This window comes from Lynx rufus, unplaced genomic scaffold, assembly GCF_022079265.1.
Source record: "Lynx rufus isolate CCGP_SWC_20201006 ecotype Redwood Valley unplaced genomic scaffold, mLynRuf1.p SCAF_17, whole genome shotgun sequence".
Lineage (NCBI taxonomy): Eukaryota > Metazoa > Chordata > Mammalia > Carnivora > Felidae > Lynx > Lynx rufus.
The window spans coordinates 6,286,542-6,299,115 of NW_025814831.1; the positions used below are offsets into that span (position 1 = coordinate 6,286,542).

Sequence of the window (12,574 nt, forward strand, 5' to 3'; positions counted from 1 at the left end):
ATTTCTAAAATCAAAAGAGAATGCATGATGAATGGCATGTATTTGGAATGCATTCATTGGGGGGGAGGGCAGGATGGTTGGGAGCTCACATCTCAAGGGATGTTGGGAAGCACAGAGCAATAAAGGAATCACACAGGACCGGCCTGACTCAGCGCGGCTTACTTCAACGGAGCCTCAGAGAAGTCACCACCCTTCCGGGCCTTCGCTTCTTAAAAATAAGGATCCCAGCGCCCACCCTGCAGGACTGCTAGAGCACTGGGAGTGAGGAGTGGAAAGGTGTTAGCATCGTGTCCGGGCGCAGCAGGCACGGGAGGAGTGGGAGCTATTATCCCACGGGCACGGCTACATCCAGGACAGAATGCTTCGGACATCAGGGTGCAGTCAGGTACCCTGAATGTGATGTGGGAAGAATTAACGTAGCATTTCAGTTGTGATCCGAGATACCTGAGGCAGAGTTAATTAGGCCTGAATACAGGAGCAACATTTAAAGTGGTAAATGTGAATTACTTGCTGGTGAGTACGGAACAAAGCGGACAATTCCAGATATGGGGGACAAGGACTACGTGTTCCATTAAAATCTCACAGCACTCCCCTTGCACTGAGATGGAAATCAGCCATGCATACATACAATGGGTCTATTGTGAATTTAACTCCAAATCAGGACTCCTTATCTTCTTGAGAACAGGCCACCAGCCTCTGGGCACTTGCTTCTTGCTGCTGTCCTCGGGGCAGGTGAAGATCAGTTTACGTGGTAAAACAGGAGTCATTTTTACTTTAATTTTTTTTAATGTTTATGCATTTTTCAGAGACAGAGAGAGACAGAGCATGAGCAGGGGAGGGGCAGAGAGAGAGGGAGACACAGAATCCCAAGCAGGCTCCAGGCTCTGAGCTGTCAGCACAGAGCCCGACGCGGGGCTCGAACCCACCAACCGTGAGATCATGACCTGAGCCGAAGCCGGATGCTCAACCGACTGAGGCACCCAGGCGCCCCAGAAAAGTGTCACGTTTAAAACACGAATTTCTTCTGCTTATTACTCCAAAGAACATTTAGAAACCAACTAAACGTATAAAGAAGAAAAAAAGGTCACAATCCCACCACTCCGGAAAAAAAAAAAGTCAATGAAAACACTTGGTTATACTTCTTTGCAGTCTTTTTGTGTAGATTTTGTCTATTAACTTGAATTTTACAGTGTATACAGTTTTCTATCTTGCTTGTGACTCTTAATGTAACACACAGGTGCTTTCCCTGTTGCTATCAGTAACGTGAACGTTTTTAACGAGGACCCAGTGTTCGATCATACACAGTGCTGCAGTTTTCGGCCCCTGTAGCTTGCACTCCCTCTGCTCCTTTATTTTAAAATTTTTTTGTTTTTAACATTTATTCATCTTTGAGACACAGAGAGAGACAGAGCGTGAGTGGGGGAGGAGCAGAGAGAGCGGGAGACACAATCTGAAGCAGGTTCCAGGCTCTGAGCTGTGTCAGCACAGAGCCTGATGCGGGGCTCGAACCCACGGACCGTGAGATCATGACCTGAACTGAAGTGGGTCGCTTAACGACTGAGCCACCTGGGCGCCCCTCCCTCTGCTCCTTCCTATCCAAGTATTCTCCAATATGCATGCTGTTGCAATGAACTCCTTTATTCATAAAACACATTTCTGTATTTATACTCATAACAGCAATCAATATACACGGGGGTCTTCTTACCGCATTGTTAGGTAGCAGGGAAAACTATTTGATTCTCTTCTCCCCAGTACAGGGTAACCCAAGCTCAGCAAAATTAAAACATACCAAATCTCCGCATCTGAAGGTCAATCTGACATAAGCAGGGCAACCTTTGTGGGCTGAGGTTGTCTGTAGGTAAGAAGTGTGGCAGGGCAACCCGTTCTCAATACTTAAAAAAAACCCCAAAGGCAAAAGAAAACACGAATAACAACGTCTGAGGGGCTTCGGTGGAGACTTAGTGACTCCTAAGCCCCAGGACGGCATCACTGGTTAAAAATCCCCGGCACCAGGAGAATGTTGACAGGGAAAAGCGGTGTGAGTCACAGCTCCCTCCCATGTAAACTCTGTGTCCACAGGCCCAGCATCTGATGGCTTGGCCACAATCTCCCCCCTGTCTCAGGAGGCCACGAACTTGATCTGTTAGTGAATTATTTTCCCGAGACGGCAGTTCTCATTGTTACGCGAGTGAAGTCATACGAAGAAGAATAAAGTAAGTCAAAGCTTCGATCTTCGAACAAAGGGAAGTACTACCATGGAAAGGGATTTACAGCCTCACGGGCAACCCTGGGGCTACTGTACAGACTCTGCAGTCTGCCCATCGGGGTGACTGTGGCACAGACGCGGCACACACTTCCTTCGAGCTGAGCCGTGCTGAGCACTTGGAGAGCTCACTGCCTACCAGCGTGGCCTGTTTCTTGCTGCACCGCCATTCCCGTCGCTGGGCCAACAGCACGAAGTTAGGTGCCCAAAGCTCAGAACATTGAACCCTAAGGTTCAGACAGCTGACCTTGGGGGGGAAACATCACTTACTACTTAAAAGTTAGAATGCCCTGAGTCCTGTCTGCTTCGAGCCTGTAGGAGGACAGCAAGCCAAAATAACGTGAAGCGGCCTTTTACACACAGAGGAGGTTTGTGTCAGATCCGTCCGGTCTGAAAGATCCCCCAACTGAACCATGGCTACTGAGTGCCAGCTACCCAGCGGCAGGTGCACATGTACCAACACGGCTCTCTCCCGAAGGAAAGCAGCGACCCAGAGCCTCTGATGGGCCCACTTCTCCACCTCCCCACCTCCAGTTCCACTGTCCTGTAATTAACTGCTTACAAGGCGGGAAAGTCATGGCCCGTTCCATGTGGGGGATGCCACCCCACTCACCAGCTTTCTTATGACCGTTGTTCTATTTCTCGGCGTGACCCTCTGGCTTTATACCGTGATTTACTTTTACTTATGAAAACAATATTATATTAAAAAAAACACATCAGATCTCACCATGAAAAGAAACTATTCTCTTAGAGGAAGTTTCATAAAACTTTACTCTTAATCAAGAAAAGAAACTCACAGGCAGGCCTCTTGCGTTATTTTTTTTCCCTAATTTTTTTTAAAAATAGACGTTTTGGAAGTCTGAAGTTTTATATAAAGCAACGACTTCAAATGTACCCTTTAGGGTATAGTAGTCATCAGATTTATTTTTGGAAAGCTGAGTAGGTCAAGAATACCTAAAATAACTTAGTTTCTATTTAAAATTCCCTAATGACTTTGTAACTTAGAAGGAGAAAAACAGTACTTAAAAAGATTATTCAAGGGGCGCCTGGGTGGCTCGGTTGGTTAAGTGTACGATTTCGGCTCAGGTCCTGATATCACAGCTCATGAGTTCGAGCCCCGTGTTGGGCTCTGTGCTGACAGCTTGGAGCCTGGAAGCTGCTTCAGGTTCTGTGTCTCCCTATCTCTCTGCTCCTCCCGTGCTCACACTCTGTCTCTTTGCCCCTCCCCAACTCACGATCTCTCTCTCTCTCTCAAACATAAATAAACATTTTAAAAAAAGATTCTTGGAGATGTATCCGTGTATGGTATCAGAGGGTAGCTACACTTGTGGTGAGCAGGGTGTAAGGTACAAATTGTACACCTGAAATTAACGTAACATTGTAACATCACGTAGCAACTATGCTCAGATACAAGAATTACAGAAAACATGTCAACGTTGTCCACAAGTATATCTCACATAGAGCTGGTGACGATTACCCTGAAGGAAGAAGAAATACATTTTTTCCTACAGACATGGGAAAATGTAGCCAAGGACTTGAGAGAAAACTAGCATATGTGACATCAGACAGTACCCTCTCCTGACTCCAGGAAAAACATGGAAAGTGTGAAATAATTCGTTAAATCCGAGCAAACAAACAAACAAACAAACAAAGCTAATTTTAAAGGGACATTTACATAGCAGTGTGATCTGCAATGTTTTAAGTAAAGGAATTTGACAGCCAAGATGAATTCTGTTTTCTAAAGTTAGCCACAAGGAGCGGGGATCTGGTAAAAGATGAGGAAGGTCTATGGGTTGAAAGTGGACATCAGGCAACCGAGTACGATTAGCAGGAAACTTTTATGAGGCGTCGTACTTGCAAAATTTTAAGAGGAGGGTCACTACAAAGTTACTTCCAACACAAATAGTGCTTTCTTATATTTCACTCACGGGCGTCACAGGGAAATGAAATGATTTAAATTTGCCAGAAACCAGGGGCGCCTGGGCTCGGTCGGTTAAGCATCCGACTTCGGCTCAGGTCATGATCTCGTGTGGTTCGTGGGTTCAAGCCCCGCGTCAGGCTCTGTGCTGACAGCTCAGAGCCTGGAGCCTGCTTCAGATTCTGTGTCTCCCTCTCTCTCTCTGCGCCTCCCCCGCTTGTGTTGGCGCTCTCTCTCTCTCCCTGTCTCTCTCAAAAATAAACCTTAAAAAAAATGTTTTAGGGGCGCCTGGGTGGCTCAGTCGGTTAAGCATCCGACTTCGGCTCAGGTCATCATCTCGCGGTTCATGGGTTCGAGCCCCCTGTCAGGCTCTATGCTGACAGCTCAGAGCCTGAAGCCTGCTTTGCATTCCGTGTCTCCCTCTCTCTCTAACCCTCCCCTGCTTGTGCTCCGTCTGTCTCTCTCTGAAAACTAAATAAACATTTAAAAAGTTAAAAAAAAAATAAATTTGCCAGAAACCCACGAGATACAGACTCTGTAGCTGGCTACGCTCTCCTGGACAGCAGAGCAGGACATTCAAAGGACACAGCAGGCTGTGCCCGGAAGGAGCTTCCTAGCTTGCGGGTTCTGAGCTCCTCAGGGAAGGGCCTGCCCCTTGGGGGCCCCCAGTCCTGGGCAGAGCTTCGCTGTGGCGTAGGACCATTAACTGGTGGCTGTGCCGAACAGAATGGCAGCACAGAAGCTGAGTACACGGAAAGAGAGGAGAGTTGTCAGAAAGTTTCTGGGTGGAACAGACTCCCAGGCGCCCAGAGGATCATGGGGGTTTCCTTGTGCTCGGCTCTGCCTTGCAAGATAAACCTGTGCTCCCAGCGGTGGCCCCTGGATGGCTCCCTCCTTGACTCCACAAGCATGTCCTGGCCACCTGCACATGTAACCACAGGCTAACGATCCCCTCATGTCAAGCCAAAGATAACTAAATAAAGTTAAAGACCCTGTCCCGCCTCGTGTGATGGTTTGGGCAATGCTGAGAGCCCTTCCCTGATCTTCGGAGGTTCTGTCGCTGTTGAGGAGGGCCTGCATCCGCCAGGGCAAGCGTCCTCCGCGAGACCAAGTCTAGCGCTGCCCCGGTGCCTCTACGGCGCCCACCTTTGGTAGGTCCTTTCCTGTTCAGCACCGCCTGCTGTTCCTCCGTGATGTTCAGCCGCCGGACCACGTCGGCCAGCGCCGATTTGAGCAGCTGGATGTCGTCTTCTTGCATCTGGACGCGCTGCTCCAGGGAGGCAATGCGGTCCGTCACCTCCATGCTACTCGCGGCGGAAGCGCTGTCATCTAAACCAAAGGAGAGGAACAAGTGACTCTCGAGTGCCCCCCGGAGGGATGGGACCGACCCGCACGCCCGGAGCGTATTGCTGGGACACGGTACCGTTCATAGCCTGGAGGCCACTGCTCTCGTGCAGAAACCACGGGCCGTCTCGTGCGACACAGAACTACAACGTCTCACTCTGCTCTAGTCTTTAGTGATTCCGTTCGCGCTTTTCATTTCCTCTTAGCTGAGGTTTTATTTCTTATTTTTTTTAAGTTTTTTTTTTAACATTATTTACGATTGAGAGACAGAGAGAGACAGAGCATGAGCAGCGGAGGGGCCGAGAGACAGGGAGACCCAGAATCCGAAGCAGGCTCCAGGCTCCCAGCTGTCAGCACAGAGCCCGATGCTGATGCGGGGCTTGAACTCACAAACTGCGAGATCATGACCCGAGCAGAAGTCGGACGCTTAACCGACTCAGCCACTCACGCGCCCCTCTTAGCTGAGGTTTTAAGCGCTATTGTATTATTCTAGACACGGGCCAATGAATGTTCTTTCCCATGACATTTGGAGACCTCAGAGGTAGAGGAGGGACCAGGTGCATCTCCCTCACATGGCAGAAATCCACCCCCCGCCCCCATCACCGTCTCGCTTTTGTTCTGACTATGCTAACTGAAGGGCTGGCCAGATAATCCCAAGACAACACTATCTCCTGAAACCAATGTTACACTATATGTTAACTAGAAGGTTTTTTTTTAATGTTTATTTTTGAGAGAGAGAGAGAGAGAGAGAGAGAGAGAGACGCAGAACCCAAAGCAGGCTCCAGGCCCCGAGCTGTCAGCACAGAGCTGGACGTGGGGCTCAAACCCACAAACTGTGAGATCATGACCTGAGCCAAGGTTGGACACTTAACCGACTGGGCCACCCAGGCGCCCCACCTAACTGGAATTTAAATAAAAAATTTGGGGAAAAAAAGGCTTGGGGCACCCCAGTACCTCAGTCAGTTAAGTGTCCAACTCTTGGTTTCGGCTCAGGTCACGATCCCATGGTTTTTTGAGTTTGAACCCCACATCAGGCTCTGCGCTGACAGCGGGGAACCTGGTTGGGATTCTCTCTCTCTCCGTCTCTTTCTGCCCCTCCCCTGCTCACATTCTCTCTCTCTCTCTCTCGTGATAAATAAATAAACTTAAAAATTATGACTTCGCCACATAGTTGAAGTTAAAACCATTGTCGTGATGTATTATCTTTCCCACATAAAATAGCCTTAACACAGCACTTCTCAGACACTGTGGCCTCAGGACTCCTTTACATTAGCAACACTTACTGGGGACCACAAATAACTTTTGTTTGTGCGAATTGTGCCTATCAGTATCTGCTGTGCTGAAAATTAAAACAGCATTTTACAAATATGTAAGCATGACTTAGCTACAAAGAACAAAAGTATCACATATTAAGTAGCCCATTTTTATGGAAAAACTGCTATCTTTTTAAAAACGAAAATAATTTTGTGAAAGGATTGACATCTTTGACTGTTTAAAAATTTTCTTTCATGGCTGACTTACTAGCGAAGAACCAGATTTGTTTATGTATTCAGTCTGCTGTGATATGTTATTTTGGTTGAAGTATATAAAGAACATTTGGCCTCACACTGACACGCAGTAGGGAAAGGAAGAAGTATTTTAATAGCCCCTTCAGATACTTATGGATAATCTTTGTTATTCGATGAAAACATGATAGATGGTAACGTTATAAAAGTTAGCTGCAATGCAGAATCTAAGACCACATAAATAAGATTTTTTACTTCGTTAAAATAACGGAAGAAAACGAAACAAGACTACACCATCTATCAGTCATGCCTGTTAAGGGCCGGCTAGTCTGACAAAGTAACATGAGCTGTCTGCTAAGCACCCCGTGACCTCGATGGCAATCCCAGCCTCTCGTACGGAGCTGTTAATCGCCAGTTCCTTACCAAGGCCTCCCGTGTCCCATAAGGTCTCCTGGCCTCTGCAAACCCATTTCACATCGTCCCTTCTTTCCCTCCATGCTTCAGTCACACTGACCTCTCTCTCTTTGGTATCTGCTGTTGCCTTTGCTTGAAACATTTCTTAACAAGCTTTTTTTGCTTGTTCTGTTTTCTGTTCTCAGGTGTCGGCTCAAACAGAGCTCTTCAGAGAACCTTCCTAACAACCTTACCTAAGGCTGGTGCTCCGATCACGTCAACCTTATTTATTCCTTTCATAGCATTACTGTGCTCTTGCTTGATTATCTTCTACATCCCAACTATAAAACGTAAGTACCACAGAGTTGTGCCTGTTTCCAGGTAGGACAGACCCCTTGTGGACAGCACCTTCCTGCAGAAGGCAATTTTAAGCCTGGAAATTACACAAAAAGCAACTACTTGAAGGTACTGGAGAGGAGACACAGGTATATAAACTCTGGTGGGGAGTTTACACTCACTTGGAAAAATATACAAGAAACTCCTTTCCATGGCTTTTAGCCAGAGTTAAATGGTACTCGCGGTGGGGTTAAGGGTACATGTGGGAAACCCCCACAGCCATTTTGTGCTAAGAAAGCCAAAACGTGAAGTCCAAAAACTGTGACCACTGAAGAGAGTGGGGAAATCCCAGAAGGGAAGAAGCCAGAGCGGGGGGATTCCCAAACTCTGTCTATCCCATCTCTGGCTGACCTGCGGATCACACCCGCATAGAACAGAGTCAAGTGTTACAGCTAAGAGCAGAAGATCAGAACTGAGACCGGAGGCACTGCCCAAGAAGCAGTTAGCAGTTCAAATCCAGCCAAGAAAAGCAGCCGCTAAGACAAAGGAAAGAACACTTCTTAGAGGAAAATCATGGAATACAAAATCCCCACAACCTAAGATTCATAATGTCCAGGATATAATCCAAAATTGCTCAACATACTTAAGAATCAACAAGCGGAACACATTCTCAAGAGAAAAGAAAATAAATGGAGTCCAACTCCAGGATGAACAAAATATTGGAACTAACAGATACGGAAAATGAGGTTATTTCCAGTGAATGAAAATTTCAGTGGAGAAGTGGGAATTACTGGCAGAGAAACAGAAACAATGTAAAAATGAACCAAATGGAAATTTCAGAACTGAAGAACACATTTTCGGAAGTAAAGAGTTCACCGAACGGGTGCAGCTGCATGGACGTGATGGAGGAAAGACACGTAAACCTGAGGATGGGGCAAGAGGAAGTATCCAGGGTAAAGAACACAGAGATAAGAATTGGGGGAAAAAATTAACCAAGTCCCTTGGGGATTTGTTAGACGACCTCAACCAGTCCAATGTACATTAAGTTGGAACAGAAGAAGAAAGAGGACAAGGCAGAAAAAAAATCTGAAATATAAAGGACTCCCCCCCAGTCCTAAATTCGATGAAGGACAGAAACAGAAAACAACAAAATGTTTAACAAATTCCAAGCAAAATAAACACAAAGAAACTCACCTCAAGGTATATCGTAATCAAACTGCTGAAAACTAGATTAAGGGCACATACTGAAAGCAGCACGAGCAAACTGACATGGTCTATACTGGGCAAGGACCATGGATGGAGACTAGAAGAGAATGCAACATCTCTAAAGTACGGAATGGAAAAATCCAATCCAGAATTCTATATCTAGCAAAAGTAGCCTCTAACAGTGAAGGTTTAAAAAAAAAAAAGCATTTTCAGATAAATGGAAACTGAAAGAATTCATTGCCAGCAGATCTATGTTCTAAGAAGTCCCACAGCAAGTTCTTCAGGGTAAAGGGAGATTATAGAAGATGGAAACTCAGATACTCAAGAAAGAATGAAAATCACTGGAAGTGATAAATATCTGAATGAGTTCAAGACTTTTTTTTCTTTTTGCAGTTTCCTGTTAATGTTCTTAAAAACCTTTAAATTTTTAAAGATGAAAATTATAGGGGCACCTGGGTGGCTCAGTTGGTTAAGCTTCCGACTTCGACTCAGGTCATGATCTCACGATTCATGAGTTCGAGCCCCGCGTTGGGCTCTGTGCTGACAGCTCCGAGCCTGGAGCCTGCTTTGGCTTCTGTGTCTCCCTCTCTCTCTGCCCCTCCCCTGCTCTGCTCTGTCTCTGTCTCAACTATAAATAAAAACATTAAAAAAATTAAAAAAAATAAAGATGAAAATTGTTAACACTGGTAAGATTTATAGGTGTGTACATGTAATACATATAACTACCATAACACAAAGGATGGGGAAGATATGGATCTATAAGATTTTAATATTTTATATGAGATTTTAATATTTTACACAAGATTTTAATATTATACATTATTAACTGAAGAGACCTGTGAAAAGTTAAAGATGTATATTGTAATCCCCAGGGAACTACTAAAGAATAATGCAAATAAGTATAGGTGAACAAAAACAACAAAAATATTACATTGAAATTCTATATTCAAATAATCCAAAAGGAGAGAAAAGAAGGAAAGAGGAACAAAAAGTAGACAAATAGAAGAAAAAAAGTAAAATGATAAACCCAAACCTAACATAGCAATAAACACTGGTGTTACATTAATGCACTAATTTCTTTAAACACATCAATTAAAAGTCTGAGAATGTCAGGAAAAAAAAAAACCAATACCCAACTATAGGCTGTCTACAAGATATATACTTTAAATACAAAGACACAGACAGGCTGAAAATAAATGAATGAAGAAAAGGACATAGCATGCAAACAATAAGCATAAGAAAGCTAGAGTGGAAATATTAATAATCAGATAACATAGATGCCAAATCAAATGTATTACCAGAGATAAAGAGGACCATTTCATAATGAAAACAGGATCAATTTATCAGAAAGACAATCACAATAACAGAGGTTTAAAATACACGAAGCAAAAATTGACAGAATGAATGTGGGAAATAGACAATTCCACAATTATTCCTGAAGATTCCATCACTCCTCTCTCAGCAACTGATAGGACAATTAATTTTTAAAAAATCACTCAAGACATAGAAGTTTTGAACAGCATTATAAACCAGTTTGACTTAACTGATATGTATGGAAAACTATACTCAACAATGGCAGTGCACACGATACATTCACCAGGACACATCAGGTTCTGGGCAAAAAAAGCAGACTGGAACAAACTTAAAGACTAGAAGAGTATGTTCTCTGACCACAGTGGCATTAAATTATAAATCAAAAACAAGACCACACGGAAAACCCCTACTATTTGTAAATTAAACAAGATACTTCTAAATAATCATTAAGTCAAAGACAACATCACAGGACAACTTAGAAAATATTTTTAATTAAACGATAGTGAAAATGTAACATTTCAAAATGTGTGGGACACACAAGGACAAGCTAAAGCAGGTCCTTGAGGAAAATTAATAGCTTTAAGATCTCTTTGTTAGAAGAGGAGACAATCCTCAAATCAATGATTCTCAACTTTCACTAGTAACTAGAAAAAGAAGAGCAAATTAAAACAAAATCAAGCGGGGCGCCTGGGTGGCGCAGTCGGTTAAGCGTCCGACTTCAGCCAGGTCACGATCTCGCGGTCCGTGAGTTCGAGCCCCGCGTCGGGCTCTGGGCTGATGGCTCGGAGCCTGGAGCCTGTTTCCGATTCTGTGTCTCCCTCTCTCTCTGCCCCTCCCCCATTCATGCTCTGTCTCTCTCTGTCCCAAAAATAAATAAAAAACGTTGAAAAAAAATTAAAAAAAAAAAAAAATCAAGCAAGGGGCACCCGGGTGGCTCAGTTGGTTGAGCATCTGACTTCGGCTCAGGTCATGATCTCACAGTCCATGAGTTCGAGCCCCACGTTGGGCTCTGTGCTGACAGCTCAGAGCCTGGAGCCTGCTTTGGATTCTGTGTCCCTCCCTCTCTCTGCCCTTCCCCCCTCATGCTCTGTCTTGCTCTGTCTCTCAAAAATAAATAAATGTTAGAAACGAAATCAAGCAAAAAGAAGAGAAATAAGAAAAGAGATGAAGTCAGGGGGATAAAACACGGACAAACAAAGAAAATCAACCAAATCAGAAGCTGGCTGCTCTCTGAGAACATCGACCAAATGTAAGCTCCATAAAAGCAGAAATCTTCTCTGCTGGTCCACCGAGTTATTCTCCCAATATGTAACACAGGGCAGGAACTCAATAAATATTTGGAAAATGGATGAATAGATGCGTAAATGGGTATCTGGATTTCATCTGGGAAAACAGGAGCAAGCAGGGGTTGGCCTTGGTGGATAAAAACATTTATGTAGAAAGGCAAGAAGAGCCACATTCCAGACAACGGAAACAACTGAAACAAAGACAAGGGAACTGAGAAGCATCAGAAGTACTCAGATAATCATGGCCTTTGAAATTGAAATCTACCGTTTTGTAACTTCTGCTTACTGGATATAAATCTGTCATGCCCCTAAATTCAAGTTCTGTCGACGTTCTAAGTAACAGATAATAGTTTCATACACAAACATTTTTCAAGTGTGTCTATGGTACTTCTGAGACAGAATAACGGGTATTAAATGCTGGACAACCCAAAGAACTCATCAAGCATTCACATACATGTAGAACTTAACAGATCCTATGAGGGAAACACTGTATAACTCTTTAAAAACACGTCACAGACCTCTCTCTCCCAAGAAATCAAACTTGAGGTAAGAATTGGCAAATCATCTTTTCTCACACTCCTTGCCTTCCAAGAACTACATATTCCATTCTCTACGCTCCTAAAGTAGGATTTGTATTGTTTCGTTGGGAATACTGGTGACTATGTCTTTTTCTTTCTGTCTCTCCCAGTTGATGGAGACATAGAAAGAACTTTTTAAAACCCAACAGTCAGAAAACAATCCAATTAAAAAATAGGCAAAAGAGTTCATTGACACTTTGGTAAACTGCAAACAGGCACATGAAAAGATGTTCAGTGTCACCGGCCATTGGGGAAATGCAAATTCAAACCACAATGAGACAAGATATCACTACACGCCCATTAGAATGGCCAAAATACAAACTACTGACCAAACAAGATGCAGAGAGAATATGGGGAACATGAAACCCTCTTACGTTGCTGGTGGGCACATAAAATGGTACACTTGCTCTGGAAAAATGGTTTTGCAGTTT

General features: G+C 44.2%; 1 protein-coding gene across 1 annotated transcript in view; it reads right to left on the reverse strand.

The window, feature by feature from the left end:
• The window catches only part of EML1 (EMAP like 1), a 77,983-nt gene extending 72,478 nt beyond the window's left edge, over nucleotides 1-5,505 (reverse strand). The window contains exon 1 of the mRNA XM_047079778.1: nucleotides 5,328-5,505. Coding sequence (XP_046935734.1) covers nucleotides 5,328-5,484 — 157 coding nt within the window. The 5' untranslated portion in view covers nucleotides 5,485-5,505. The remainder of the gene's footprint in view (nucleotides 1-5,327) is intronic.
• Between the last annotated feature and the right edge of the window lie 7,069 nt (nucleotides 5,506-12,574).